The sequence below is a fragment of the Octodon degus genome, unplaced genomic scaffold, assembly GCF_000260255.1.
Source record: "Octodon degus isolate 3935 unplaced genomic scaffold, OctDeg1.0 scaffold00113, whole genome shotgun sequence".
Classification (NCBI taxonomy): Eukaryota; Metazoa; Chordata; class Mammalia; order Rodentia; family Octodontidae; genus Octodon; species Octodon degus.
In genome coordinates, this window is record NW_004524689.1 from 8,215,105 (window position 1) to 8,242,478 (window position 27,374).

Genomic DNA, 27,374 nt, shown 5'->3' on the forward strand with positions numbered 1-27,374 from the left:
TGACGTAATCGTATCGCCCTCCTCCCACCGCCCCTCGGGGTGGCGCTCGCTGGTGACATCGTGGGTGTGATGGCCGCCGCGAGGCCGGGAAGGTGAAGGTGAGAGGGCGAGCGCGCCGGGATAGTGGGACTTGTCAGCCCCGGCCCGGAGACCCTTGAGCAGCCCAGTCTGGGCTGGTGCGTGTGGGGGGCCCTCGGGGCTGAGGATCAGGTCAGAGGAGCGTCCTCACGCTCTGGCCTCCACGCCTGGCCCTAGATGGCCCTGAGAGGAGGGGGCGGGACGCAGGCCCCGGGCTGGGGCGTGGGGTCCTGTGGAGCTCCTGTCGCCCTTCTTCACAGCCTTCGCCGCCACATTCCACTTCTGCCCCGCGCGTGGTTTTCTCTCAGTCCCTTCTCTCGGCCGGCATTTACTCAGCACCACAGAGATGCGCCCGTTCGCTGCTGGAGCGCCCCGCCCCGCGCTCCCCCACTTGGGGCGCTTCGTACCTCGTCCTATGGACTTGTGTGATTGCTCATCGCCTTGTAATGCACTCGAGGGCATGGACTGTTCTTATGTCTAACTCTAGCGCACGCACACATAGAGAAAATGCTGAAGATATAGCTGTTGGATGCAGGAAGGCAAAGTTGCTTGGCCTCCTGCTTTGAAATCCATTTTTGTAAGTTCTCAGTCATCTGTCTCCCTCCTAGAAAAAGAAAGGGCTCAGATTTCCTCCTTCCTGTCTCCAAAGAGGGGCAGTGAGGCAGCCTCCTGTAGTTGAAAAACACTGAGTTTTGGAGTCGGAGGACTGATACAGTATCTCAGTTCCCCGCTTTGCCACTGTACTAGAAGTCTGTAAATCCTCCAGGTATTCTACGCTTCTCTTTGGCCCCTTAGAATTGAGAATGAATCGAGCCCCTTTACAGCAGCTGGGCTACATTTGCTTTTAATCAGTTAATTTCCCCTCCTCATCCCACTCCTCCCTTCTCCAGTTGGCAGTTAGTCCTCAGCCCCAGTACCTGTTTTGCTCCCTCCGCTCCCAGCTCTGGATGTGCCTGTCCCAGTTCTCCTCTGGGGGAACCTCTGTCACACTTCACTGGCACATGGCTAAGCACGTGTCTGTGCACACCCAGGACTGGCCCCACAGTGTGTTGTGACTTCCCCAGGGCACTTCCTCACATGCCAGCCCAGCACCCCAGACCTCGATGAGTAAGCTTCCCTGAGGGCTGAGTTTGTTTGGCTTTACAACCTGATTGGACGTGTTGTGCACACCGGTTGTTTTTGCTTCTTTTATGCCGTCTGTTGACATCTTCCTTTTCCTTCCCAGGGAGGCGGGGCAGGTGGAGCCAACACCATCTACAGCCAATCTGTATGTGAGACGGCACAGAGGAGAACTCAAATTCTTTGTATTTTTTGACTCCGCGATGGTCATGATGCCCACCCTGTGAAAGCCTCTTACCACCCAAAAAGTAAGTGATAGCAGTGACCTCTGGCACCCTGGATCTGGGTTGAGTGGAAAGAAAGAGGTGTGGTGTACTGTACTGTACTCTGCTGGCCCTGGCCTTCGGGTGGCAAGTTTCTTGGATGGGCTCATCCATTGGCAACTGTTGAGCAAAACCTCTCAATCTCCTTTCTGTTTCCGTGAAGAATTAATTGTCAAGGTGGTGGAGAGAGCCTGTTTAAAGTGGCCAGGGTTTCCTGGGCTCCCCGAAGAATGAGTCTGGATGTCCCTTTCTGGTTCTGCTGTGTTGTGCCGGCTCTTTTCCCCAGCTTTGCCCAGCAGAGTGGCTCAGTATTACAGTCTTTCTCAGAGTCTTCTCTGCCCCTTTACCCTGTATGCTCTTCTGTTTCAATTTCTCAGCTTCTCCTCTGTTCCAGTTGTGCCAACAGACGGTCCGTGGATGCATTTTATTTTCCCTGCTAGGAGTTGCTGTACATAAAACTGGGTAAGGAGGTGGTGTGGATTTAGGGACTGTGCTTGGGATCACACACACCTTGCAGTGAATTTGCTACTGCTGTGCCTATACCCTAAATACCTAATACTTCTCAACTAATGGCCTAGGTCAGTGATGGCGAACCTTGTAGAGCCTTCAGTGGTACAGATAGCTGGCTGTGACATGGGTTCGCTGTGTGCTGGGCGCTGTTGGCCTGGGCTAAAGCAAAGCTTCTGATTACCCTGCCATGCTAATAGCAGTTTCATTCTGAATTGGTTCTGTTTCCATTCTTGGGTTAATATCTGTTAATACTTTTCAGGGGTGAGAATGGAAGACTAGCAGGATGAAAGAGCCTTTCTCAGGAGTGTGATTGTCAGAATTTTGTCTTGTTTTGTTTTGCTTTTTGAGGCAGTGTCTTCCTGTGTAGTTCAGGCTGGTCTTGAAGTCACTATGTAGCCCAGGCTGCCCTTGGAACTTGAGGTGATGCTCCTGCCTCAGGCTCTTGAGTGCTGGGATTATAGGTGTGCACCACCACTACCCCCAGCTTCTTTTTTTTTTTTTTTTGGTGGAACCAGGGATTGAACTCAGGCCCTTGTCCTTGCCAGGCAAACGCTTATTCTACTGAGCCATCTCCCAGCCCCATACCTCAGCTTCTTACTGCAATTTTAAACCCTGTTTCACAGAAATTTCTTCATTGAGTAAATGTGTGCAGTGCTGATCAAATTGATTAAGGTGTAGTAAACTCACCTTCCCCTAGCTTTTACCGTCCAGGTGTGCTGGTGGCGACGGATAGCAGCACACAGTATTTTACGAGTTGATTCTAGCGTGGCTCCCTTTTCCCATGGAACACTGGGTGCAGCTAGAGGTCTGTGCACCATACTGGGAAATGCTGTCGTAAACTATCTGAGACTGTAATATCAAGAGCGCTTTGAGCTGTCTCAAAAGCTCTGAGTGGGCAGCTGATAGGGAACTGGACCCTCCGGCTCAGTTCTGCTTAGAGGATGGGCTTCGTGCGCCTGTGGTGGGCCCCATGTTGAAGTCGTGTCTATCAGGGCTTTCCAGAGGAAGGCCAGGAAGCCAGCTGCTTCCCACAGCTCTGGGAGAGCGAGAGGGCCAGCGGACGAAGGCCTGAGATAGTGGGGGCCCAGCCCTGGCTCTTGGGCACGTGGTTTGCAGCTTTGGTCCTTTGTGCACAGATGTATGTCTAGCTGGCTGTCTGAGGGATTGCATTTCAGAATCTGAAAAGTTTGTTCAGCTCTCTGGACACACAGAGCCCAAGACATTGCTTTTTATGAAGAAAGGAGGTTTGTGTGTCCAGGGATGAAAGGTTTAAGGCTGGGGATTGTCCCTGGGGGTTGTTCCCCTCTCGGCCTATGACTCTGACAGCTGTGGAGAGGAAGGGACAATGGAAAGCGATCGCTGTTCTTGAAGACTGGCTCTCAAGGAGCTCAGAACTTAGGTGGGGACACAGTCTGGGGAGGGTGGGCATTCTCTGTGGAGGGGGTGACGTGTGAGTTGGGCCTAGAACAGTAAGAGTGTAAGTCAGTAAGGAAGGAGTGTTCCCAGGAGAAAGTGGGATGAAGTGTGAAATCTCAGATTGGAAATCAGCAGAGCTAGAGAAGTCACACAGCCTGGAGGAGCTGCTGGTGGGTTGGACAAGGTGTTGGGGACGTGCAGGTGCAGGCGTTATAACAGTTGAGCGCAGGGCACTTCCTGGCTGAACTCTCCGCACACTTTAACCTTGAGTGACAAAGCTCTTACTGATACACCTTCCCTGAAGTCTTGGGCGTACTGCCTTTAGCTACGTATCTTTCGGGCTTGCACAGTAACCAGAACTTAAAGAGCACCTGCTTCTGAAAGCCCACTGGCTGTCAGGGATTTTGCCTTCTGGGAGCACGTCACTTCTGGGGCTGGGCACAGCCAATCTTCCCTGCAGGCTGGAGGCTTGTGGGGAGTATCTTGTGACCTTGCTGGTGGTTTATTGTTACTGCTTTAAACCATGTAAAGCTACCTTTGATTCTGTGTGTGTGTGTGTGTGTGTGTGTGTGCGCGCGCGCGCGTGCATGCATGCACCTTAAGCATGCAGGCTTTGTAATTTTTTTTTTTGGAACCGGGGATTGAACTCAAGCCCCTGTGCTTGCCAGGGAAGCGCTTATTCCACTGAGCCATCTCCCTGGCCCCTGTAATCTTTTTTTAAATATATTTAGGACAAGGTCTACAGGTTCTCACTATGTAGATCAGACTTGTAGTGATTCTTCTGTTTTCAGCCTCCCAAGTGCTGGGATTACAGGCACATGCCACCACGCCTAGTCTCAGTTGCCATTTCAGCTCACCCTGGGGGCGGGGCAGGCACAGAAGGCCAGGGATCAACCCGGCCACTGTGCTTTGCTTAAGCAGGCACTTTAGTCTGCTGAGCTATCTGGCTGGCCCTGTAACCATTCGTAGCCTTCTCATGGGTTTCATGGTATTATATTTACAGTATACATGAAGAAATCAAGGGTCTAAGATGAAATACCTTGCTTAAATTTATGTAGCCCAGAAAGAGTACAGTCTATTTATTTATTTATTTATTTATTTATTTTTCCGAACCGGGGATTGAACTCAGACCCTTGCACTTGCCAAGGAAGCGCTTATTCTACTGAGCCCTCTCCCCAGCCAGTCTATTTATTTTTTTGACCCAGAGTCTTGCTATGTATTTTAGACTGACCTCAAACTCACTATGTAGCTGAGGCGTTCCTTGAACTCTTGGAGATCCTCCTGTCTTAGCCTCCTGAATGCTAGGAATCCAGTCGTATGCCATCATGCCTGGCTATAGTCTCAATTTGTACCTGACTATGGCTGATTCCAAAATCTGTCCTGTGCAGACCTCCACCATGCCCCATCCCAGAAACCCCCTTAAAATCCCCCTTTTTTTAGTTTTAAGTTGGTACAGGGTCTCACTACACAGCTCGGACTCGTAGTGATCCTCCTGTTTTCAGCCTCCCCAGTGCTGGGATTACAGGCATGCACCACTACGCCCAGACTCTGTCACGGGCTCAGTGGGTCTGAGGGTGGGGCCGCAGGATCTAACCCTGGTCCCTGTGCTTGCCTAAACAGGCGCTTAGTCCACTGAGCTATCTTGCCAGCCATCCAGACCCTTTTTCACGTGGGCTTTCCCTCCATTAGTACTGAGATCACACCCAGGCGCTGTGCTAGGCAAGCCCTGTGGCCCTGAGCTACACCACCAAACAGCACTCCCTTGTATGTCTGCCTGCCTGTACCCCGCACTCTCCTTTTCTGCTTTGGAGGAGCTTTTTCTCAAGACCTGGTTGTTTTTCTTAGTTAAGAAAAACTTCTCAAAAAAAAAAAAAAAAAGAAAAACTTCTCAGAGGTGTGTTGTACTAGGAGGTAAGTGGAAACAAGTGGAGTCACTTCCTCTCTCCCAAGTCTGTCACATTGCAAAAGGATTAGTAGGAGTGAGCATTGTGTGTGGGTTCCTGTCCATCCGTGGGTCTTTCTGCCTACCCCTGCGGTGGGCAACTCCGGGAGCCAGTTTCGACCTTCAGCCTTCACGCGCCTGCTCTGGGTGGCCTCTGCTTCTCAGGACCTTGCTCAGCACCATCTGGCACCATTTGCAAGTATCTCTCCTGTGCTCACTCCTGAGCAACACCTCTTCCCCAGCTGAGACTCGGACTGGTGGGGCAGGGACTGCCCAGGCAGGGCGTGACAGAGCCAGGCACTCTGCTGCACGCGCTTCCTCTGGCCCTTGGAGGGGGCTTGCGGCTTAGCCCTTGCTTGAGCAAACTCAGTCTGGAGCAGGGGACTGCGGTTGGATCCCTAGCTCCACATGTCACACCAGACCCGCCCTTTAAGCAGCCTGAGCTAGCCACAAAAAATCCTCCTCTGGCCTTTGGAGTGGCCTTTGCCCTTCTGCTGCCCTGGACCTGACGGCTCTTCTAGGGAAGGAGCTGCCTCCGTGGTGGGGACTCAGGAGCGCCTGGCAGGCTGCATTTTGGGGCAGGGTTTCCCAGCCACCCCTGGAGCCACCACCTAAAATTGTCTGCCCCTTTTGACCTTTCACGAAGGGACTTTGGAGTCAAGTTTGCTGTGTAGGACAGAGGGGCTGTAGGGATGCACATGGATGAAAGTGGGGGAGAGCACTGCAGAAAAGACTTTTTTTTTTTTAAATGTATTTAGTACAGGATCTACAGGGTCTTACTACCCAGATCAGACTAGTAGTGGTCCTCCTGTTTTTCAGCCTCCCAAGCACTGGCATTACAGGCGTGCGCTGGCTCGGGCACCCCCACACCCAGTCTCAGTTGCTGTCTCAGTGCACCCCAGGAGCGTGGCCCTCATGGCAGGCCGGGGATTGAACCCCTGGCCCCTGGGTCTGCCTAAGTAGGCGCTTTAATCCACTGAGCTGTGGTGGCCCTAAAGACAGTGTTAACATACTAGCAGCACTTGGTAGAGAAGGGCAGTTAGGGGTTCTTTCCTTAGTTTCCAAGTTTTCTATACTGAGAGCCTGATAAATATTTTTGCAAGTAAGTTTCTTTTTTCTTTTTTAAAAAAATTTTTGGTGGAACTGGGGATTGAACTCAGTCCTTTGCACTTGCCAGGCAAGTACTTATTCCACTGAGCTATCTGCCCAGCCCCTCTTTTGTCTTTTTGAGGCAAGTTTTTACTATGCAGTTTTGAATTCATTTTGTTTCCCAGGTTGGTCTCAAATTCAGCGATCTTCTGCCTTGCCTCCTGAAGGCCGGTAAATAGACGTGTACTACCACACCCAGCCTCAAGTAAATTTTAGCAGTAGATCTCTTTTTGCCTCTGCCCCTGAGCTGGATTAGGAATTGGAGCCCTGGGGGGCATCACTGACCTTGAGCCGCTCTATGCAGTGTTTGGATTTGTGTGTAGGGAGTGGTCAGACCTCTGTCTTGCTTGTTAGACTCAGAGAACAGCTCCTCTGGGCGACTTCATGGTTCCTCTGTCTCTCTCAGGGCGTCACTGTTCAGCAAGCTCCAGGTATCTGGTGCCCATGCGGTGTGGCAGGGGTGGTAGCCCGAGTGTCTGCAGTCTGCCTACACTCTTCACGCTGGCTCTCACCTTGGCACCTTTGAGCGGGTCCCGTGTTAATGGAGCCCAGAGCCGGCCCCAGTTCTCCTTCCATGTCCCAAGCCCAGTGTCCGCAGGTGGGTGTCCTGGGCACCTATGTCATCTCCTTTTGCAGCGCAATGTCCCTGCTCTTCTCTCGATGCAACCCCATCGTCACGGTCAAGAAGGATAAGAGACACATGGCTGAGGTGAATGCGTCCCCTCTCAAGCACTTCGTCACTGCGAAGAAGAAGATCAATGGCATCTTCGAGCAGCTGGGGGCCTACATCCAGGAGAGCGCTGCCTTCCTCGAAGGTGAGCCAGGCCTCTGACCCGCTGAGATCCTTGGAAATAGGACTTGGGAGCGGGGAGGTGAGGTGCAGCCTTGCTCTGGGGGGCCGCACACACCTGCGGGGCCTTCCCCTCAGTTGTGTTCTGCTTTTAAATTCCTGTGGAAGGAAGCTAGGAAGACCCAGGAAAGTGTTTCAGAATTGATTGAATTCCATGAACTTGTTTTCCTGTCATGAGGGCAAGGTGAATGTTGTCTCCATGTATAAGAGACTCAGGTTTAGGAGTTGTCCCTTGGTGAGTGACCTAGTAGTGTCATTCTCAGCTCATGGCCCACACACTCTACCAGGCCCAGTTCTGGCTGCCGTCGTCCAAACTCTGCAGGCATTGGTTATCCTGGCCAGGGTGCCCTGCCTTGTGATATTTTTAGATTGGCCACAGGGCTATGAATAGGCATACTTCTCACCTTTGCCTTTTCTACTCTTTACTAATCTGAGGCTGATGTGGAGTCCCTACCCTCTCAGCAGAGAAGGGCTGGCTCCCTAGCTTCCTCTGGCCATCTCCAGCTCTATCCCTGGAGGGCACCGTGGCTGTGAGTGGTTGACCGGCCACAAGCCCTGGCGGCTGGTGTCAGCCGCTCTCAGTTTTCTCTTGTGTGGAAGAGGGCTCAGGTGAGACCAAGCATTTCCAAGTGCTGAGGCCTCATTGGAGGCCAGGGGCAGCCCTGGCTCAGGTGGGCCACCTTCTGTCCAAGCTGCGGTCTGTTGGAGCCCCTGGGCGTGGCATTGCCTTACGTGCGGCCACCAGGGCTCACAGCCAGTCCCCGAAAGAGGGGTCCGGGTCCCACTTCATTAACCTGTTCTTGGGGCCAGGGAGATGGCTCAGTAGAATAAGCACTTCCTGGCAAGTGCAAGGGCCTGAGTTCAATCCCTGGTTCCACAAAAAAACAAAAAAATCCCCCAAAAACCTGTCTTTGTCCAGCCTTTGTGTGGTGCCTGATTCAAGAGAAAGTATCCCCTAAATATTTTTTTTTGTATTTTTAGGGAAGGATCTACAGGGTGTTCAGGGTCTCACTATTAGATCGGACTCAGTGATCCACCTGTGTACAGCCTCCCAAGAGCTGGGATTACAGGCACGTGCCACCGCACCCAGTCTCCATTGCCGTCTCAGTGTGCACAGCAGGCCAGGCCCAGGGATCGAACTCCTGGCTCCTGTGCCTGCTTGCAGGCACTTTAATCCGCTGAGCTATTTGGCCAGCCCTACCCTAAATACTTTTTAAATTAAAGAATACTTTTTAAATTAAAGAATAGGGTTAGAGATGTATCTCTGTTGGAGAGGAGAGGCCTAGAGTCTGATCCCCAGCAATTAAATTAAAAAAATTTGGATTTTAATGGTATAGAATTATGGAACGGGGCGTGGTGGCACGCCTATAATTCCAGCACTTGGGAGGATGGTTGAGACAGGGTGGGATCACTGGGAGTTCAAGACCAGCCTGGGGCTACAGAAGTGAGCTCTGCAGAGCTGAGACCCTGTCTTAAGTATAGGATTAGAAGATGAAAAAAGGGCTGGGGGGATGGCTCAGTAGAATAAGCACTTCCCTGGAAGCGCAAGGGCCCAAGTTCAATCCCCAATTCCACCAAAAAAAAAAAAAAAAAGATGAAAGAAGTCCACTTTCCTGCCTGTTTGTTTTATTAGCATGTGGATTTTTTTTTTTTTTTTTTTTCGAATGCCTTCAGGGCAGGTTTGGCTGGCTTCAGTTGTAGGGCTCGAACCACAGCAACCTGAGCCTGACAGCTTTGTTGAAGCAGCCACTTAAAGAACTGAACTAAGGGGCAGGCCCCCTGTTTTATTAGCATATGTTTGCAATCTATAGTCACTACATTCCTCATGGAGAAGGACATTTGCACGCCTCACAGCTGACCCTCTTACCTCCCCTGTGCCTCCCTTCCTCCCACCTCCTCCGTCCCTCCCCACCTCCACAGTCTGTCTCCTGGGTTCCCGTCATCTTGGGTTTTTCATGTAAGAGAAGCTGTACACTGCTGCACCTCGTGTGTCTGCTGCGTGTAAGTCAGCACTCGGGATTGCAGTGTTGACAAGGCTGCCGTCCTCCCACAGCCCAGAGTGGCCTCTGTAACCCCTGAGTCACTCGCATGGGGCTGTGAGCCAGCGCGTGCTTCAGGAAGGTGTTTGTGTGATGAGTGCTTTGAGCTCTGAAAGTGTGTGGCCCTGGCCTCCTGGTCCCAGGAAGGGAAGAGCGGACGGCCCCTGAGCTACAGCTGGCGCCGCTCTGCGTCGGGGAGGGCGACTTCCCACCCGGGCCTTCTCTGAAGCGTGAGCAGCGGGAGCCTGTTGGCCACTGGCTTCTCTGGATGGTCACAGCCCTGCAGCCAGCTTCCTCTGGTCACTGGGAGGAAGGGAGGTGCAGGGGTCTGGGCTGGAACCAATGGGGCTGGGTGGGGGCAGGTTGGCTTGGTCATGTCCCTTTTGGCACTGGGCAGTCTCCAACATGCCACTTGTCCTGATCAGGGTGCTCTGAAAGTGTTTGCCAGACTGGACCTGTCGGCTTGATGCTCTGAGGAGTGTGCCAAAGGCCACACAAAACCTGTCCTTCGTGCCGGGCTGGATGGAGTGGTGCATGGTTGTGCATGCTTGTCATCTCAGCCCTTGGGAGGCGGAGGCAGGAGGAGCACTGTGAGTCTAGGCCAGCCTGGACTACATAGGGAGACCTTGTCTCAAAAAATCAAATATATATGTTTTAAAACATGTATACTTTTCAAATTATATATATATGTATGATTTATTAGTGACCTGCCTGTGGCCGTGGGATTAGGAAGGGCAGTCTCAGTGGTAGATGGTGCCGACAGGTGAGCTGGCCATTTCAGCTGTGGCAAGGCCCGTGCTGCGTGTGGTGGGTGCACAGCCTGGGGCCTGTAGCTTGGGGATGTGGTCAGGAAGGCTCCCAAGTGACCTAAGGCCTGGTGGCATGAGCCAGATGGCTCCAGGCTGTGCATCTAATCTGCAGAGTGGGGGGTGGGGCTGAGGTGAGGGGCTGGCCAGTTTGGGGAGATGGTAAGGTGGAGAGAGGTCGGCAGGGCTAGTCAGTAAAGACCTTGTGATGTGACACAGAGGGCTTGAAAGCCTGGACTCTGGAGCCAGGTGCCTGGTTCCTATCTTGGCTCTGCCACTTGGGACCCTGCGCAGGGCAAACGGCAAGGCTGGACGAGGCATGTCTGGGAAGTGACTGGCACAGTGCCTGACCTTGGTGAGGGCTCCATAAGGGTTTGTTGAGACAAACTACCTGCGGGAAAGCAGTTAACATGTACATATTTCCAGCAGCCCCTGTTCTTAGCTCTTGGGGTTTAACTTACACGTGACCCACGTAGGTGACGTAGAGTGCGGCTGCCTCCACCTGACGGGCAGGCTCATGCGCCTGTGGACCCAGAGCTGGCAGCTGTGCTCAGGCCCCCAGGCGGTCTTGCTGCCAGTCATGTCCTGGCTGCCACATCATGGAGCCATAGAAGTGGCCTCATGGAGGGTCTAGTGAGCGGGGCCAGCACTTGGGTTCCTCCCGGCCATGTTGCAGAGCTCTAACCCTGTGGTGACCCTATGTCCTCTGTCTCCAGACACCTACAGGAATGCAGAGCTGGACCCTGTCACAACGGAAGAGCAGGTTCTGGATGTCAAAGGTTACCTGTCCAAAGTGAGGGGCATCAGCGAGGTGCTGGCCCGGCGGCACATGAAGGTGGCCTTTTTCGGCCGGTGAGTCTGGAAGCCCTCGGAGCGTCTTCCTTCGGGCTCAGCTGGGCAGCGGGGTGCCTGAGCCTTGCAAGTTCATTTTTATGTTTAATTTGTAAAAATATTTTTAACATAAAATTAACCTTTTTATTGATGGTGGTGCTGGAAATGAAACCCAGGGCCTTGCAGGTGCTGAACATGTGTGGCTCAGCTTGCTGCACTCCAGGCCCCTGAATAAACTGTTACAGAGTACAGCACATGGTTCAGTAGTGAGTGTATTCGCATTAGAGTACAACCCACCTTCAAAACTTCTCATCTTGCATAACTGGAATTATGTCCCCATTCAGCAGCAATTCCCCGTTACCCCAACCCCTTGCCAGCTGCATCCATCTATCTATCTACCTTTCTTTCTTTCTTTCGTTCGTTCGTTCGTTCGTTTGTTTGTTCGTTCTTTCTTTTTAATATATGTATTTGGTACATTTGGTACAGGGTCTCACTACGCAGCTTGGGCTCATAGTGATCCTCCTGTTTTCAGCCTCCCAGTGCTGGGATTATAGGTGTGCGTCACCATGCCCAGACTCCGTTGTGGCTCAGCAGCCCGAGGGCAGAGCCAGTGTGCTTGCAGTACCACTGGTCCCTGCGCTTGCCTGAGCAGGCACTTGGTCCGCTGAGCTATCTTGCCTGTCCTCCAGACCCCTTTTATTTATTTATTTTTATTTTTTATTTTTTAAAATATTTTATTTTATGTTATGGTTTTTTTTTTTTTTTTTTTTTTTGGTGGAACCGGGGATTGAACTCAGGCCCTTCTACTTGCCAGGGAAGTGCTTATTCCAGCCCCTGTTAATGTTATTTTTGATACAGGGTCTTGCTACGGCATGCGGTACCAGGGCTTGAACTTGGTCTTTGCGCTTGCCAGGCAGGCGCTTCAGCCACTGAGCTATCTCCCTGGCCCTTAGACCCCTGTTATATGTGGCTGAGACTGGAGGATCACTGTGATTTTGAACTGTCTAGCGAGACCCTGTACCAAATAAATCAATAAAAATAATAATAGGGCCAGCTAGATAGCTCAGCGGACTAAAGCACCTGCTTAGGCGAGTGCAGGGACCAGTGGTATTACATGCACACCGGGGCACGCTGAGTGGGCAATTGAGACTGGTGGGTGTGGTGTTGTGCATCTGTAATCGCAGTGCTTGGGCAGCTGAAAACAGGAGAATCATTACCAAGTCCAATCTAGGTAGTGAGACCCTGTAGACCCTGTACTAAATACCTAAGAAAAAAATAATAAAGGGGCCGGGGAGATAGCTCAGTAGAATAAGCGCTTGCCTTGCAAGGGCAAGGGCCTGAGTTCAAGTCCTGGTTCCGCAAAAAAAAAAAAAAAATCAGATTTAAGAAAAAATGTGGTCCCATTTCTTCAAGTTCAATCCCTGGTACCAAACCAAACTAAGATCATCTTCATCTATGAACTGTGATCCAGAAGTTCCCAAACCATATCCTATTATCCAAAATGTGAAAGGAAATAGTGTTCCACAGATGCCTGCCTTGGGGATGATACCGAGGGGTGCTGAAATCTGAATTGAGTTCTTGTAATGAAGCATAATGTGACAGTTCCTCAAAAGCAGGGTCAAAACAAAAGTGGTAGAAAACCTTTGTTTCCAGTCATCTTTAGTTCAGCTAGGGGGTGAATATTTTGAACAAGGAATTTGGCAGGAGGTCCATGCAGTGAATTTGAAAGCCACATATACAGATCTTGTTTTTTCGTAGCTTCAACATAGATGCATTTGTTGCAGTTTTTCATTTCACAGACCTTATTAATCCCAAATAATTTATCTTTATAATCCATTTTAGTATGTGCTGTGGAATGAGGCATCAAGGTTCTCAAGTCCTGCATTAAATGTCTTGTCCTGGAATTTATTTCTCTGGAAGAAAGGATGAGAATCTGTTCCTTATTTTTCAACTTGCCCTTGCAAACAGGGCTGGGATACAGTCTCTTGCGCTTCCTCCATCTCTTCTGCCGCAGCTGATGACTCACCTCGAGGCCTGGCATCTGGTTTGCTTCTGTTCCAAATGCACCTTTTAAGGCTGAGTGCTGCTCCATTGTGGTGTACCGTGTCCGTCTGCTCACCCACCTGTGGGTGCCGGACTGCTCCCCTCTTTTTGCTGCAGTGCACTGCTGCTGTGAATGCAGGGCACAGCTCGGTTCTGCTCGTCACCTTCAGCGCTCTGTGGCAGTCACTGGATCAGCAATTCTTCTGTGCTTAGCCTTTTGGGAACCATTGCACAGTGTCCCATTGTGTGTCTCCCCACACAGGGCCTTCAGTTTCTCCACAGTCTTCTAGCACTGGTTGTTTTCTGGGTTTTGATAGTGGCCAAGCTTACTGGGTGAAACTCTGTTGTGAGTTTTTGTGCAGTTTGTGTTGTTTCTTTTTTTCTTTTTTTTTTTCCCTGTATTTTTTTAGGGAAGGGTCTACAGGGTGTTCAGGGACTCACTACTAGATCAGACTCATAGTGATCTACCTGTTTACAGCCTCCCAGGAGCTGGGATTACAGATACATGTCACCACACCCAGTCTCAGTCTCAGTGCGCCCCGGGGGTGGGGCCGGCACGGCAGGCCCAGGGATTGAACCCCCAACCCCTGCACCTACTCACAGGCACTTCAATCTGCTGAGCTATTTGTGTGCTTGTTTCTGAGGTGGGGTCTTGCTGTGTTGCCCAGCCTGGTCTCCAACTCCTGGGTTCATATGTGTCTTAGTTACTTTTCTCATTGCTGAGATAAAATACCTGACACTAAAAATAAAAAGGGGAAACGGTTTAACTCACACTGTATAGAACTTGCAGTCCGTAATTGGCTGGCTCCAAGACAGACATTGCAGAGGAGAACAGGTTTTTGGTTTGGTTTGGTTTGGTACTGGGAATTGAACTCAGGATCTTGCACTTGCCAGGTAGGCACTATGCTGCTGAGCTGTATCCCCAGCCCATAGCCAGCAGAATTAGCAAAGCAAGCATAGGACAAGGCAAGCCTCTTTCTGTCCGTTATATTGTGTCCAGGCTCCTGGGATTAAGGTGGTACCAAACCAATCTGTGAACTGATTTAGTACACCCACCCTTAATCCTAGCTTTGGGCCACAAATCAGTCGCACACTCTAGATCCAGCCACCTCTGAAAAAGCCCCACTTGTGACTGCTGAAAGTCTTGGGAGGGACTTCTAGACCTCGACCATAAATGGGATTCTCTTGCCTCAGCCTCTGGACTTGAGGGAGCGTGGGTGCAGGCCGTTGCCCTCGGTTCCCACTTTGAGTTTGCTTTTCATTTCCCTAATGTCCTGAAGCATTTCCCCAGTTTTGTTTTCTTCTTTTTTTTTTTTTTCTTTCTTTCTTTTTTTTGACGGAACTGGGGACTGAACTCAGGCTCTTGCTCTTGCCAGGGAAGCGCTTATTCCACTGAGCCATCTTCCCGGCCCCTCCCCAGTTTTCTTGTTAGAGTTTTCTATTTCAGTTAGCTTTCTTTTTTTTTTTTTTCTGATCCAGGGATTGAACTCAGGCCTTTGTGCTTGCCAGGCAAGCACTTATTCTACTGAGCCATGGGGGCCTGCCCCCTCAATTAACTTTCATAGATACCTAAAAATAAAATTGAACACAGAAAAAAGGCCCCTAGCCAGGTGGGCTGCCAGGCATATGGCAGTTTCCACAGTGCCTGTGGGTATAGGCACTGTGCCTCAAGTCCTGTCCTGATGCTGTGACAGCCTTGGGGTGGCCCTCAGCTCTTGTACAGCAGGGAGTGGGTTGTGCTTGGTACAGGGGTACAGACTATGTCTGTGCCTCTGATGCTGGGAGGCAGCATGGTGTCTGGGGACAGGTCACACGTCTGTGGTTGGTATCCTGCTGCACAAGCCCCTCCCAGATGGCTCTGACATAGTGAACCACGGCATGGCACAGGCTCAGGCCAGGTGGCATTTGCCTGCCCATTTTAGCGAACAGGGAACTGGGCACTGTCTAGCCTCCAGTGACAGGGCAGAGAACTTGACTCAGGACCGCCAGTGACAGCCCAGACTGGCTGCTGGTGGCTTTGTTGATGGCCTTATTTCCTCCCAGGACGAGCAACGGCAAGAGTACGGTGATCAATGCCATGCTATGGGACAAGGTTCTGCCCTCTGGGATTGGCCACACCACCAACTGCTTCCTGCGAGTGGGGGGCACCGATGGCCACGAGGCCTTCCTGCTCACCGAGGGCTCGGAGGAGAAGAGGAGTGTCAAGGTGGGTGCTGGCCACAGGGTACTGGCAGGGTGAGTCTGGACCCATCAGAGAACACATCACAAGGTGACCCCAGGTCAACAGAAAGGGCAGTGCCTCGCCTTGCTGGAAGGTGAGAGCCTGTTTTAGATCAGCTCTGTTGAGGACGAGTATTCAGGGAGTCAGTGTGAGCCAAGTCAAGCTATAGGGTCCTCATGAGGGCTGAGTGGGCCAGTGACAGTTTTCTGAGAGATGGCTGTGTTCCAGCCTGGGGCCAAGTGCTTATCTTATCTAGGTCTGTAAGGAATTAATCTCAGCACCTGGGAGGCTGAGGCAGGAGGATCACTGTAAGTTTGAAGCCATTCTGGGCTCCATAATAAGTTCAAGACCAGCCTGGACTACATAATGAGACCCTGTCTTAAAAATTAAGCAGAACATGAGCTTTAGGATGATGTGTGGGGAAGAGCCTGAAAGGGAAAATGAAGCAAGCTTTGTTTTTTGTTTTGCGCTGATGGGAATTGAACCCAAGGCCTTTGCATTGAGCTATATTCCCAGCCCTTCTTTTTTAAAATTTTTTGGAGGGCTGGCCAAATAGCTCAGTGGATTAAAGTGCCTGCAGGCAGGCACAGGGCCCAGGGGTTTGATCCCCAGCCTGTCGTGCCCTGCCCCCAGGGCATGCTGAGGCTGCTATTGAGACTGGGCGTGGTGGCATACACCTGTAATCCTAGCTCTTGGGAGGCTGTAAATAGGAGAATTACTATTAGTCCAATCTGGTAGTGAGACCCTGAACACCCTTTAGACCCTTCCCCAAAAATACAGAAAAAAATTAAAAACAAAATTTTTTGAGATAGGGTCTTGGTCACTAAGTAGCCCAGGTTAGTCTGGAACTTGTGATTGTCCTGCCTGCACCTTCCAAGGATTGTAGGCATGCTCTAGCACCCCCAGCTAGAAGGCCGGTTCCCACTGACAGCTCCTAGCCCTTACCTCTATATATGTGATGAAAGAAAAGGGTAGCCGACTGGGCTGCCATGCCCAGCTGCTGTGCCGTGGCGGGTCTGGCAGTCTGGCTGGCTGGCCGCCCCGCGGCCTGACCCTCCTCTCCCTCCTCCTGGCAGACTGTGAACCAGCTGGCGCATGCGCTGCATCAGGACGAGCAGCTGCATGCTGGCAGCCTGGTGAGCGTGATGTGGCCCAACTCCAAATGCCCGCTGCTGAAGGATGACCTGGTGCTGATGGACAGGTGGGCGGGGCGCGGGCGCGGAGGGAGGCCTGAGCTAGGGGCGCAGGGTTCCCTCCGTTTCTGGATCATCCTGCCTTGCTCTGCCTTTTGCCTCTGTCTGTGGTGGGGTGGAGCTCAGGCCTTGTACACATGGAGGAGAGTGCTCTGCTGGGTAGCGTGCCCAGCTAAGCAGCCTTTGAGACGGTGCGGCCACGCCCTTGCCCTCTTGGAGCTCCACCAAGGTCAGCCTACTGGAAGCCGTCACATCAGTGCCCTGCAGATGTTTCTGGGTGGGGCTGTCAGGGAGATAGAGGGAGTAGGGTGGGCTGGGGAGCCTCTCATCCCTCGTCCTAGTGTGCATGTGCGCTGGGGATCACCAGGTGGTGGGGTTACTGAGGTAGGGGACAGGGTAGTACTGGGCGTGCAACTCACTCATGCTCAGCAAGTGTATTACCACCGAGCTACAGTCCAGACCTTTCTTTTTAAAATTTGAGAACTGGGGATGTAACTTGGGCACAGCACCTGCTGGCAAGTGCAAGCTCCTGAATTCAGTTTCCAGTATCAAAAATAAAGAAAATTTGAGACTAGGTGTGCTCAGTTGCCCAGGCCGGCCTCAAGCTTAACTGTCCTCCTGCCTCAGCCTCCAGAGCAGCGTGTGCCACCATGCCTGGCTATGTTATTCCTCTTAAAGGGACACTTTGCCCTGTTTTGTGCACACGTTATACCTACTTCAAGAAATACAGTACTGTCATGTTTACCTGGACTCAAGTTCAAACTTTACGGCTAGGCTTGGTAGTGCATGCCTGTATTGCCAGCACTTGGGAGGCTGAGGCAGGAGGATCACTGTAACTTTCAGGCCAGCCTGAACTTCATAGCCAGACCCTGTCTCAAAAAAATGAATAAATTCAGGCTCTGTATTCCTAAAGTAAAACTACCAGTTGTTACATTTTTATAAAAGTAGGACGTGCATATGCTAAACCCCACAGGTTTCCAGGCGTTCTAGAAAGATGTAAAGCTGGTAAAATTCCCCACATGAGAGCCTGGCCCCAATTCCTCCCTCCTGGCTCGCCTGCCTCGTAAGCCCCTCATCTGTTCACAGCTGGAAGGACAGGGCTTGTGTTCTCTGCTCAATTGTGTTGGTTTGCCCCTGTCACCTCTAGCCCTGGGATTGATGTCACCACAGAGCTGGACAGCTGGATTGATAAGTTCTGCCTGGACGCTGATGTTTTTGTGCTGGTAGCCAACTCGGAGTCCACCCTGATGCAGACGGTACCTCCTCCCCGCCTTCTCATGGGACCCGGCTTTGTAGGTTGCTGGGGACACCCGGCTGGCACAGCCCCTTGACCTGAGGCCTTGTCCCCCTGCCTAGGAGAAGCAGTTCTTCCACAAGGTGAGCGAGCGGCTCTCCCGCCCAAACATCTTCATCCTGAACAACCGGTGGGATGCATCCGCGTCGGAGCCCGAGTACATGGAGGAGGTGGGTGCCTGCGTTTGACAGATAAAGAAGCTTGAAGAACAGTGCAGAATAATTGGTTCTCAGTGACAGCTCTTAACTCTTGATACCTGAGGAATGAAAGAAAGGGGAGTAAGAGATTGCAGTACTGGATTCCTTTTATCAAGTCTGCAGTCGGCAGGCCAGAGTCAGACCCGACTGATTCTGCAGTGGGACTGGCAGATTCTTTTTTTTTTTTTATTTTTTTTTTTATTTTTATTTTATTTTTCAACAAATAATACACTGCATATATTCTTCTTAGTGGTTAATTGCTGTACAAGATGCGGACTTGTGATCCTATTTACAAACACCATTAGAACAAATCATTCTATTCATTAACAGAATGTAACTATATATCTATCCCAACCACTTTGAATACACAGATACAAAATGGACATTCATCTGTATACCCCATTTTTTCTAAGTTCCGTTATTGAATATTATTGGCAGATTCTTTAATATCTCTTGTAATCCTGTCCTCACTGGAGGGATGGGTACAGTGGATTCACTGAGGATGAAATCTGTTAAAAACACTTGACTTTGTATGCATGACCCACCTTTGGCTGATCCCCACAAACCCCCATGACAGCAACCAGAGGTGGCAGGTGACCTTATACTTCTAAATGGACCCACACTCCTCTGATGCATTTAAAAAAAAAACAAAAAACGGACTGTGGGCTCCCAGGAACAGCCCTGCCGCTCCCCACTCTGGTCCCAAACTCTCATCCTCATGGGCTGCAGGTGCGGCGGCAACACATGGAGCGCTGCACCAGCTTCCTGGTGGATGAGCTGGGTGTGGTGGACCGAGCCCAGGCTGGAGACCGAATCTTCTTTGTGTCTGCCAAGGAGGTGCTCAACGCCAGGATCCAGAAAGCCCAGGGCATGCCAGAAGGAGGTAACCATGGGAACAGAGGACCTCCTGGGTTCAAAGCATCAAGTCACGTGCTGTGTCACCTAGTGGGAATTTTGGAGAGAGGCAGTGAGAAGGTCCAGGGGTGAGAGGCGTGCCTGCGGGGGTTCCCTGTTGGTCTGTGGGCTTATTCCACCATGCAATTCTCCTAGGGGGCGCTCTTGCGGAGGGCTTTCAAGTGAGGATGTTTGAGTTTCAGAATTTCGAGAGGAGATTTGAGGTAAGTCCTTTGGTGCTGGTGTTGCTGATCCTGTGCCTCCTGAGCTCACTGGTCGTGTCCCCAGCAGGGAGTGCCAGAGTCTGGCCCTCAGCTGTAGGGGTCCCCGCCTCCCTGAGCCCTTCTGTGTGTTCCAGGAGTGCATCTCCCAGTCTGCAGTGAAGACCAAGTTTGAGCAGCACACCGTCCGTGCCAAGCAGATCGCGGAGGCCGTGCGCCTCATCATGGACTCGCTGCACATCGCAGCACAGGAGCAGCGGTAGGAGGGGAGTGGAGGGCCAAGAGCGACACGTGGACCTGCCCATGCCGCTCTGCCTGGGCAGCTGGGGTGTCCCAGGCAGAGCCCCGAGAGCAGCCCCTTTAGAGCCACATGGACAGCCAGGAGCAGGGCCACCTATGCCTCCCACTCACCTGCCTGTGTCGTGTGGACGCCACCCTGCCCACCCAGCCATTCTCAGAGCTTGAGCTCAGTTGTTTTATTATTTTTGCTTTTCTCTTTTGGAGAAATTTAAAATTCAGAAAAGTATAGAAAATAGTATGCAAACACCTTGCTTCCCACCACCCAGAATTGGCAGCGTTTGCTTAATGTAAAGTTAAAGTAACTGAAGGCATTGAGTGTCCTGTGATTGTTCAACCCTGTCAGTCCTCAGAGCCACTGTGATCGTGACTTTGTGTAGGCCTGTCACCATCTAGGACATACTTTTTACAGAAATCCTCGCACCCGTACAATGGCCCTCTGGTGCGCAGGGTTGTCTGGTGTGATGTCATCCTGTGTGTCCTGTGCCCTGCCCCTCTCTCTTCACCCTCATTCTCCCACCCTTGCTGACATGGGCGTGTGCCCTGGGGTGGTAACCTCAGCCCATTTTCCTACCAGTTGATTTTCGGCTTTGGCTTCTCTTATGCTATTACCTTCCAGCAGTGGCCACCTGCTTGTGTCCTCCTCAGGCACCTCTGAGTCTTTCTAGAACTAATTCCTAGAGGTTTGACTGCTGTGCCTTAGGGTAGATGGTTTTCAGTTTTACTCAGCTTTGTGTTGTGGCTGGCTGCAGCAGCTGAGCCCCACCTGGCCCCCAGCCCTGCCTGCAGGAACCCCCGTTTCCCCAGCACAGCACAGCTTCACGCCTGGCCCTTTTCCCAGGCCTCTGGGAGAAGTAGTAGTGTTCTCTCACTTCATTTCCCTGGTCACTGGTGTGGCTGGGCTTGCTTTCTCCCATAACAATAGGCAGAATTTTTTCTAAGTCCCCCAAGCACCCTGCCCTCTAGTGTCAAGTGGGAGATCGAGGAGTGAGTGGTTGTGGGTTCCTATGTGAATCCCTGCCCAGGCAGGAGCACGGGTGTGGCCCAGACAGCTCCCTGGATTCCCCTATCCTCCTGTGCGTGGGCCGGCAGGGACTGTGCTCCTCTGACCAGCTCTCCCTGCTCTCAGGGTTTACTGCCAGGAGATGCGTGAAGAGCGGCAAGACCGGCTGCGGTTCATTGACAAACAGCTGGAGCTCCTGGCTCAAGACTACAAACTTCGCATTAAGCAGATTACGGAGGAAGTGGAGAGGCAGGTGAGAAGCCGGGAAGAAGGATTTGGGGAGCTATGGCCTCGGAGTCCAGGGTGCTGGAAAAGGGACAGATTAGACATCCTCTCCCTGGGGGCCTTCACTTCCAGGAAGAGGTTGTAGCCCTAATTCAAGAATATGGAGCTTCATCGTGGCTTCCACTGTGTGATGCTGGGCAGGTCCCTCTTGCACGCATCAGCCTGGCCTCAGGTTGGCCGCTGTCTCAGGACACAGCCTGTCCGGGTGGGCCACACGCTTCCTGATGCTTACAGTGAACTTCCCTGGGCTGCAGGTGTCCACCGCGATGGCCGAGGAGATCAGGCGCCTCTCAGTGCTGGTGGACGAGTACCAGATGGATTTCCACCCCTCTCCAGTTGTCCTTAAGGTCTATAAGAATGTGAGTTCAGAAGCAGCAGGGCCCCCTTTGCTCTTTGGCTGTCCCTGGAGATGCCACTGAAGAGTGGTTCAGGGCCACATGGGAGCCTAGACATGTGCCCTTCTTGGTCAGCTGGTGGGCCTGGGGTAGAGCGCCGCTTCTCTTACCTCCCTCCTGGTTACAGGAACTGCACCGCCATATAGAGGAAGGGCTGGGCCGAAACATGTCAGACCGCTGCTCCACAGCCATCACCAGCTCCCTGCAGACCATGCAGCAGGACATGATCGGTGAGTGCCACAGGGGCCTGGGTCCTGGGGCTCTGGGGCTGCCCAGAGATCAGATCCAGAGGCCACTCCAGAGAAACATGGGTACTTCCCTAGCTTGTCACCCTGACCATGTACTTCCGGACCTCAGGTTCAGGGTGGGTAGGGGGAGGGTGAGTCTGTTCTATGTGCAGACTTGGGGATCCTTTCCCAGATTATCACAGGGAACTGTCACAGCCTGAGAATTTGGCCTGCCTGTAACCCACACGAGGCCTAGGTGTTAGCAGGTTGGACCCTCAGGCTCCCCCCTGGTATCCCTTCACGGAGGGCTGCCCCACCGGGGTGGTGTCTGGGTAGAGTTTTCGTCTCCTTGGCCACAGCTGGTGTGGTCCTTGCCCCGAGGCTTAGTGCCCAGGCCCAAGTATGTGTACTCTTCGTGTCCCTGACAGATGGCCTGAAGCCCCTCCTCCCAGTGTCCGTGCGGAACCAGGTGGACGTGCTGGTCCCTCGCCAGTGCTTCTCCCTCAGCTATGACCTCAACTGTGACAAGCTCTGTGCCGACTTTCAGGAGGACATTGACTTCCATTTCTCACTTGGGTGGACCATGCTGGTGAATAGGTTTCTAGGCCCAAAGAACAGCCGCCGGGCCCTGATGGGCTACAATGACCAGGCAAGCAAGTTCCTCCCCAGGGCATCATGGGAGCTCAGTCTGCACCCCACCACCAGACACATGAGCCATTCTGAAGTGGGTCCCCGAAGGCAGGCAGCCAGGCCGTGTGCACCACAGGGTACAGCGCGCTCAGCATCATGCCAAGGTCAGCCAGGCCTTTCCCAGCTGCCATGCTAGTGCCTCGGGAAGTAAGCGCTGCGCGCGAAGCTGGCTTTCTCCCTCTGCTTTTGGGAAATTGAAGAGATGTTCTCGGTCCCTGTTGCAGATCCCCTAGGCTTGGGGTCCCTGAGGATTTGCTTCACTGAGAGACACACCACCTTCTCACCCCGTGACCACCTCTCTCCACAGGTGCAGCGTCCTGTCCCACTGACACCTGCCAACCCCAGCATGCCGCCGCTGCCACAAGGCTCGCTCACCCAGGAGGAGCTCATGGTCTCCATGGTTACCGGCCTGGCCTCTTTGACATCCAGGACCTCCATGGGCATCCTGGTGGTTGGCGGCGTGGTCAGTGATGAGTGCTAGTTGGGGTGGAGTGGGTGGGAGGGGTATGAGGGCTCAGTCCTGGGCTGGCAGAGTGTTTTCCATCCGGAGGTGCTTTGTGGTCTGCATCCCCACTTTTTGTGGGTGCTGGTACTATGAATTGAACCTCAGGCCTTAGTCGTGCTAAGTCAGGCTATCTCCCCAGTCCTGTTTTACTTTGAGCAGGGTCTCACCAAACTAGTTGCCCAGGCTGGCCTTGAGCACATGGTTTTTCTGCCTCAGCTTCCTGAGTAGCTGGGATTGTAGGTGTCACCCCCACACCTGGCTGCCCTGGGCTTCGCCTAAATGAGGAAACCTGTGTAAAGAAACTGCTTAGGGTCACAAGGCAGCATGGCGGGCAGTGTGAGAGCCCTGTTCTCAGGCTCTGAGCCCTGCTCTCTGGCTATAACCTGCCTTCACCGAGACCAAAGATGAGGAAGGGCGTGCAGAGCTCTGCAGGTCTGTGTCGTTAGCAGGAGCTGTTGCTCCACAACCTGCCAGCAGTAAGTTCTGCTTTGAGGCCACAGAGATAGTTCAGCGGTCTAAGCACCTGCCTAGGCAAGTGCAAGGACCCAGGTTCAATCTCCAGTATCACACGCCGAGCTGGTCACCAAGGCAGGTGTGGTGGTGCATGCCTGTAATCCCAGTGCTGGGGAGGCTGAAACAGGAAGATCACTATGCCTCTGAACTGTGTAGTGAGACCCTGTACCAAATACATAAAAAATTAAAAGAAAAAAAAAAAAAAACTGCTTGGGCTAGGGATAGAGCTCATGACTACAGCATCTGCCTGGTAGCACAAGGTCTTGCGTTCAATTCTTAGTAACCCTGCATAAAAAACAGAAAGTTCTATTGGGGGGGAGGATGTCGCCCAGTGGTAGGTCCCTTGCCTAGCATGCGGGAGGCCTTGGCATGAGTGCTGCGGAAGATGCTAAAGATAAAAAATTAAAAATAAAAAATAAATTAAAAAAATAAGAGTTCTGCTGACCTGGCACGATGGTGTGGTGCCTGTGATCCCAGCACTCAGAGCTCAGCAGGAACAGTGCAAGTCCAAGCCCATCCTGGGCAGGTTGGCCACTTAGTGAGGCCCTGGCTCAAAATGTAAAATAGGCTGGGAATTTAACTTAGTGGGAAGGCCCTGGGTTCAATGCCTGGTACCATACAAAAAATGTGTTTACCTAGTCTGGCCCCCACACTGTGTCCTGTGGTCAAAGGAAACACTGAAAGGGGCTCCTAGTGGAACCCCGGATTTCTTGTGTGGAGTTCCTGGCCGTCCTGGGAGTGTCGGGGCAGGGGACCCAGAGAGGCACTGTTCCCCTGACAGTGCGCCTCTGCAGGTATGGAAGGCGGTGGGCTGGCGGCTCATCGCGCTCTCCTTCGGGCTCTATGGCCTCCTGTACGTCTATGAGCGCCTGACCTGGACCACCAAGGCCAAGGAGAGGGCCTTCAAGCGGCAGTTTGTGGAGTACGCCAGCGAGAAGCTGCAGCTCATCATCAGCTACACGGGTTCCAACTGCAGCCACCAAGTCCAGCAGTAAGTGGCCCACGGGTCCTGGGGGTGCCTCCCTCCCATCCTGGCCTGCAGCATCCTGGACCCCAGGCCTTTGTGCAATGCCGGCAGTGTGGCCAGGAAAGGGAGAAGGTCTCCAGGACACTTTGTGTGCTTGGTGGGGCCAGGCTGGGGGGACGGGGACGTATGTGCTGCTACAAGCCTCTGAAGGTTGCATGTGCCATGTGTGGCCTTTGGCGTCCTGGGTTGCAGCCTCCCAGGTTTGTTGCGCCTCACAGGCCTGGAGCGCAGCCGTCCCCTGCCAAGGATGGGCTTGCCAGTGCTGCTCTGCTGCTGTGTGGCAGAGCTTCGCCAGCTATTCCATACCTGACTTCTCACCTCCTCCTTCGAGATAGATGGTATTTTATTAGCATTTCCTTTTTCAAAATGAGGAAACTGAGCCTTAGAAAATGGTGTCTCATCCCCCTGCCACTCCAGCAACAAGCAGTGGTGCCAGGGTCTGAATACTGGCCTTGCACCCGGGCTGGGTTGCTTTTCTTGCCATGGTGGTGCCCAGCAAGTCTGCAGCAGGTGTGAAGGATGCCACCAAACCAGGACTGGTGCTGGCACAGCTGCCAGCAGGGGTGTGGCCAGCCCTGCTCTGGCGGATTCAGCCACCGTGACATCCTGTCAGACAGCTCTGTGCATTGCCGCCCCACTTCTGTCCCTGCAGGGAGCTGTCTGGGACCTTTGCTCACCTCTGCCAGCAAGTGGACGTCACCCGGGAGAACCTGGAGCAGGAAATTGCCACCATGAATAAGAAAATTGAGATCCTTGATTCCCTTCAGAGCAAAGCAAAACTGCTCAGGTGAGGCTGGGGGGCAGCTGAGGCAGTGGGCTCCGCAGTCCGGCCCACACATGGCACAGATCTGGTGTTGGGGACTTGAAGCGCTTGTGTTAGATGTTTACCCGGCACTGCTGTCAGATGGTGCCAGCATCTTAGGCTGAGTGAGACACAGTGGCACTGCCCTTGATTTGGGGGCATGGTGACCCCTAGAAGCACACATGACAGCACGGGATTGCAGCCTGCAGGCGCCTTCTCTGAGCTGCAGCAGCTCACGTGTGCTCAGCCCTCAGCCTGCGCTGTCCCAGGAGGCTGAGCCAGCAGCTCCCTCCCCGAGCAGGAAAGCTGTGCTAGAGGGTGACTTGCCACCCACAGGGACAGGACTGAGACCTCTCCAGGGTCTCGGGGAAGATAGGCGCTTCGATGAGCAGTGTCCTGGATGCTGGAGGAGCATCAGGGAGTTGGGAGTCCTGGGTTCTGGCCCAGCACTCGCGCGACTTCCCTGTGTCTCATTTTCACCTGTGAAGAGGGAAGGCAACCTAATGCCAGCCACCGTGAGCACGACGGTGCTCTGCAAGTCTTCGGCCTGCTTAGCCCGTGCGACGTCCACGCTCAGAAAGCCTGCACTTCCTGTCCCAGCCCTGGCAGCAGAGGCCTGCAGGCACAGAGCCGAGAGGCCGGGCTTGAGGCTTTCCCTCTTGTCCCCTCACCAGACACATAGACTTCCCTACTCAGTCCTGGACAGTGCGCTCAGCCCTGGCCGCCACTGAGAAGTCCCTTCCGAGTGGTCCCCTTCCCCTCCCCCAGTTCCCAGGTGAGGGCCCACAGCACGTGCTGCTGCAACTGCTGCTGTGCCAGAGACAGGACTGACCTGGGAAAGATGATGAGCAGGAAAATGTCACACTGTCAGGGCTTTGCCCCAGCCCCTGGTGAAGCCAGCGCAGGGTCTGAGGGTCAGGAAAGCCTGATTCTTGAGGTGCACACCTTTAATCCCAGCTGTAAAAGGAGGCTGAGGCAGGAGAATGATAAGTTCAAGGCCAGCCTGGGCAAGTTCGCAAGATACAATACCCTGATTCTCCCTCCATCACCCTGTGAACATGGCAGTTGTCTCCTCTCGGTCTTCCTTTCCTCATCTCTAGCAAGGTTAATAGGGCCAGTGGAGTGTGAAGTGCAGCACCCGTCGCCCTTCCTTGAGGGGTGCGTGGCAGGCGGCGCCTGCATTGCCCGGCGGCAGTGCTCGATGGGACGAAGTACCCTGTCTTTGCAGGAATAAGGCTGGTTGGCTGGACAGCGAGCTCAACATGTTCACGCACCAGTACCTGCAGCCCAGCAGATAGTGGACCGCGGGTAGGCTTGTGTGGAGGAGGGCAGTACTACCTGCCTTCGGTGACGTGTGGCCCCCAGGACCTTGGCTCCAGCCCCTGGCCACCACCTCAAGAATGAAAGCACCTCCTGTCTCGTGCCGTTCAAGCCCTTCAGCACTAGTTTCCCCTCCCCTCGCCTGCTCCTGCAGGGAGACCTGGCTGGGCCCCTAGAGAACGGGGATGACCCGACCCAACGGCATGGTACTGGGAGTCACGGCCAGGCCTTTCTCGGGGTCAGTGATTGGAAGTCGACTGTCTGTCTTGGAGAAGTCCTGTGAGTCCGCCTCACAGCTCAACTGGTGGCAGCCTTCAGGGATACCAGGCAGACACCCCACCTTCCTCCGGCCCTGTGCACTGTCCCTCTTGCACCCCAGCACACCTGTGGCAAGGCCACTTTGGCAGGGGCCAGGTTCCCTTCCCAGAAGTTTCTGAGAATTCCAGAAAGGCCGAGTCTAGCCCAGGCCTCAAGTGGCCGTGAAGTCCTGTGTTGGCTGTTGAGAGCTGGTCTGGCCTAGGTGGTTAAAGGATGTAGAAGAAGGATGGCGGAAGGTGGGGTGCTAGCCCTGCTCAGGATGGCTGGAGAGAGTGGTTGGCATGAACAGGGCCCCCGTTCCCTTGCCCGGTAAGGGGCACACGGGCCTGAGAGCCCCGCCCCACTGACTTGATCACGTCCCCATCTTGCCCAAGCCACCTTTGGTCCCCAGGCCTCCAGACTGTTTCCAGTGATCACCGTGGCCACAGTCATGGTGGGAAGCCTGACCCCTTCATCCTGCTCTCCTGACCCCAGAGCCTCCATCACACCTGGCCTCATGTGGATGAGAACTGCTTCCTGTTTTGGGGATTGGTACTGGTCAGTGGGGAAAGTTCCCGTCACTGTAGTGCTAACCAGAAAAAAGCAGGGCCTGGGCAGAATGTTCTAGAAAGAAGCCACTATGTCCCGGCAGGAAGGCCCAGGGCAGGACTCAGCAGAGGGGAGCTGGTCCTGCCGGGTTTTAATCCAGCTGGCACCTGTGTGGGGAAGCGAGGTGGTGCGTGGCCACACGAGGCTGTGTTCAGTGCACGCTTGTCTCTCAGACCTCCAGGCTCCCCGGCCTGGGACAGCAGTTGGCTGGGCCAGGGATGCCACATAGCAGTAGGACAGATGGGGGCCACCTCACAGTGTGTCAGGAACAATCAGTGTCACCCAAGCCCAGTGAATTTCTGTGTTTTGGAAAAAAAGAATAAAAGTGAATTCTTTTC

At 53.2% G+C, this 27,374-nt stretch overlaps 1 protein-coding gene across 6 annotated transcripts; it reads left to right on the top strand.

The window, feature by feature from the left end:
• Positions 1-27,374, top strand: Mfn2 (mitofusin 2). 6 transcript variants are annotated; one of them, XM_023699516.1, is made up of 21 exons: positions 27-98; positions 687-844; positions 1,304-1,445; positions 1,838-1,922; positions 7,114-7,292; positions 10,889-11,024; positions 15,090-15,252; positions 16,344-16,468; positions 17,608-17,716; positions 17,817-17,924; positions 18,681-18,834; positions 19,002-19,069; positions 19,204-19,325; positions 20,493-20,619; positions 20,906-21,010; positions 21,174-21,276; positions 21,702-21,922; positions 22,271-22,426; positions 23,776-23,972; positions 24,661-24,795; positions 26,039-27,374. In XM_023699516.1, the coding sequence occupies exons 5-21, from the start codon at positions 7,118-7,120 to the stop codon at positions 26,106-26,108; spliced, it is 2,274 nt and encodes a 757-aa protein (XP_023555284.1). In that variant the 5' UTR covers positions 27-98; positions 687-844; positions 1,304-1,445; positions 1,838-1,922; positions 7,114-7,117; the 3' UTR covers positions 26,109-27,374. The 6 variants fall into 6 exon arrangements, with proteins under 6 accessions (XP_012372031.1, XP_012372032.1, XP_004639718.1 ...); XM_012516577.2 differs by lacking the exon at positions 687-844 and having other exon boundaries at positions 1-98; XM_012516578.2 differs by lacking the exon at positions 687-844 and having other exon boundaries at positions 1-98; positions 1,855-1,922.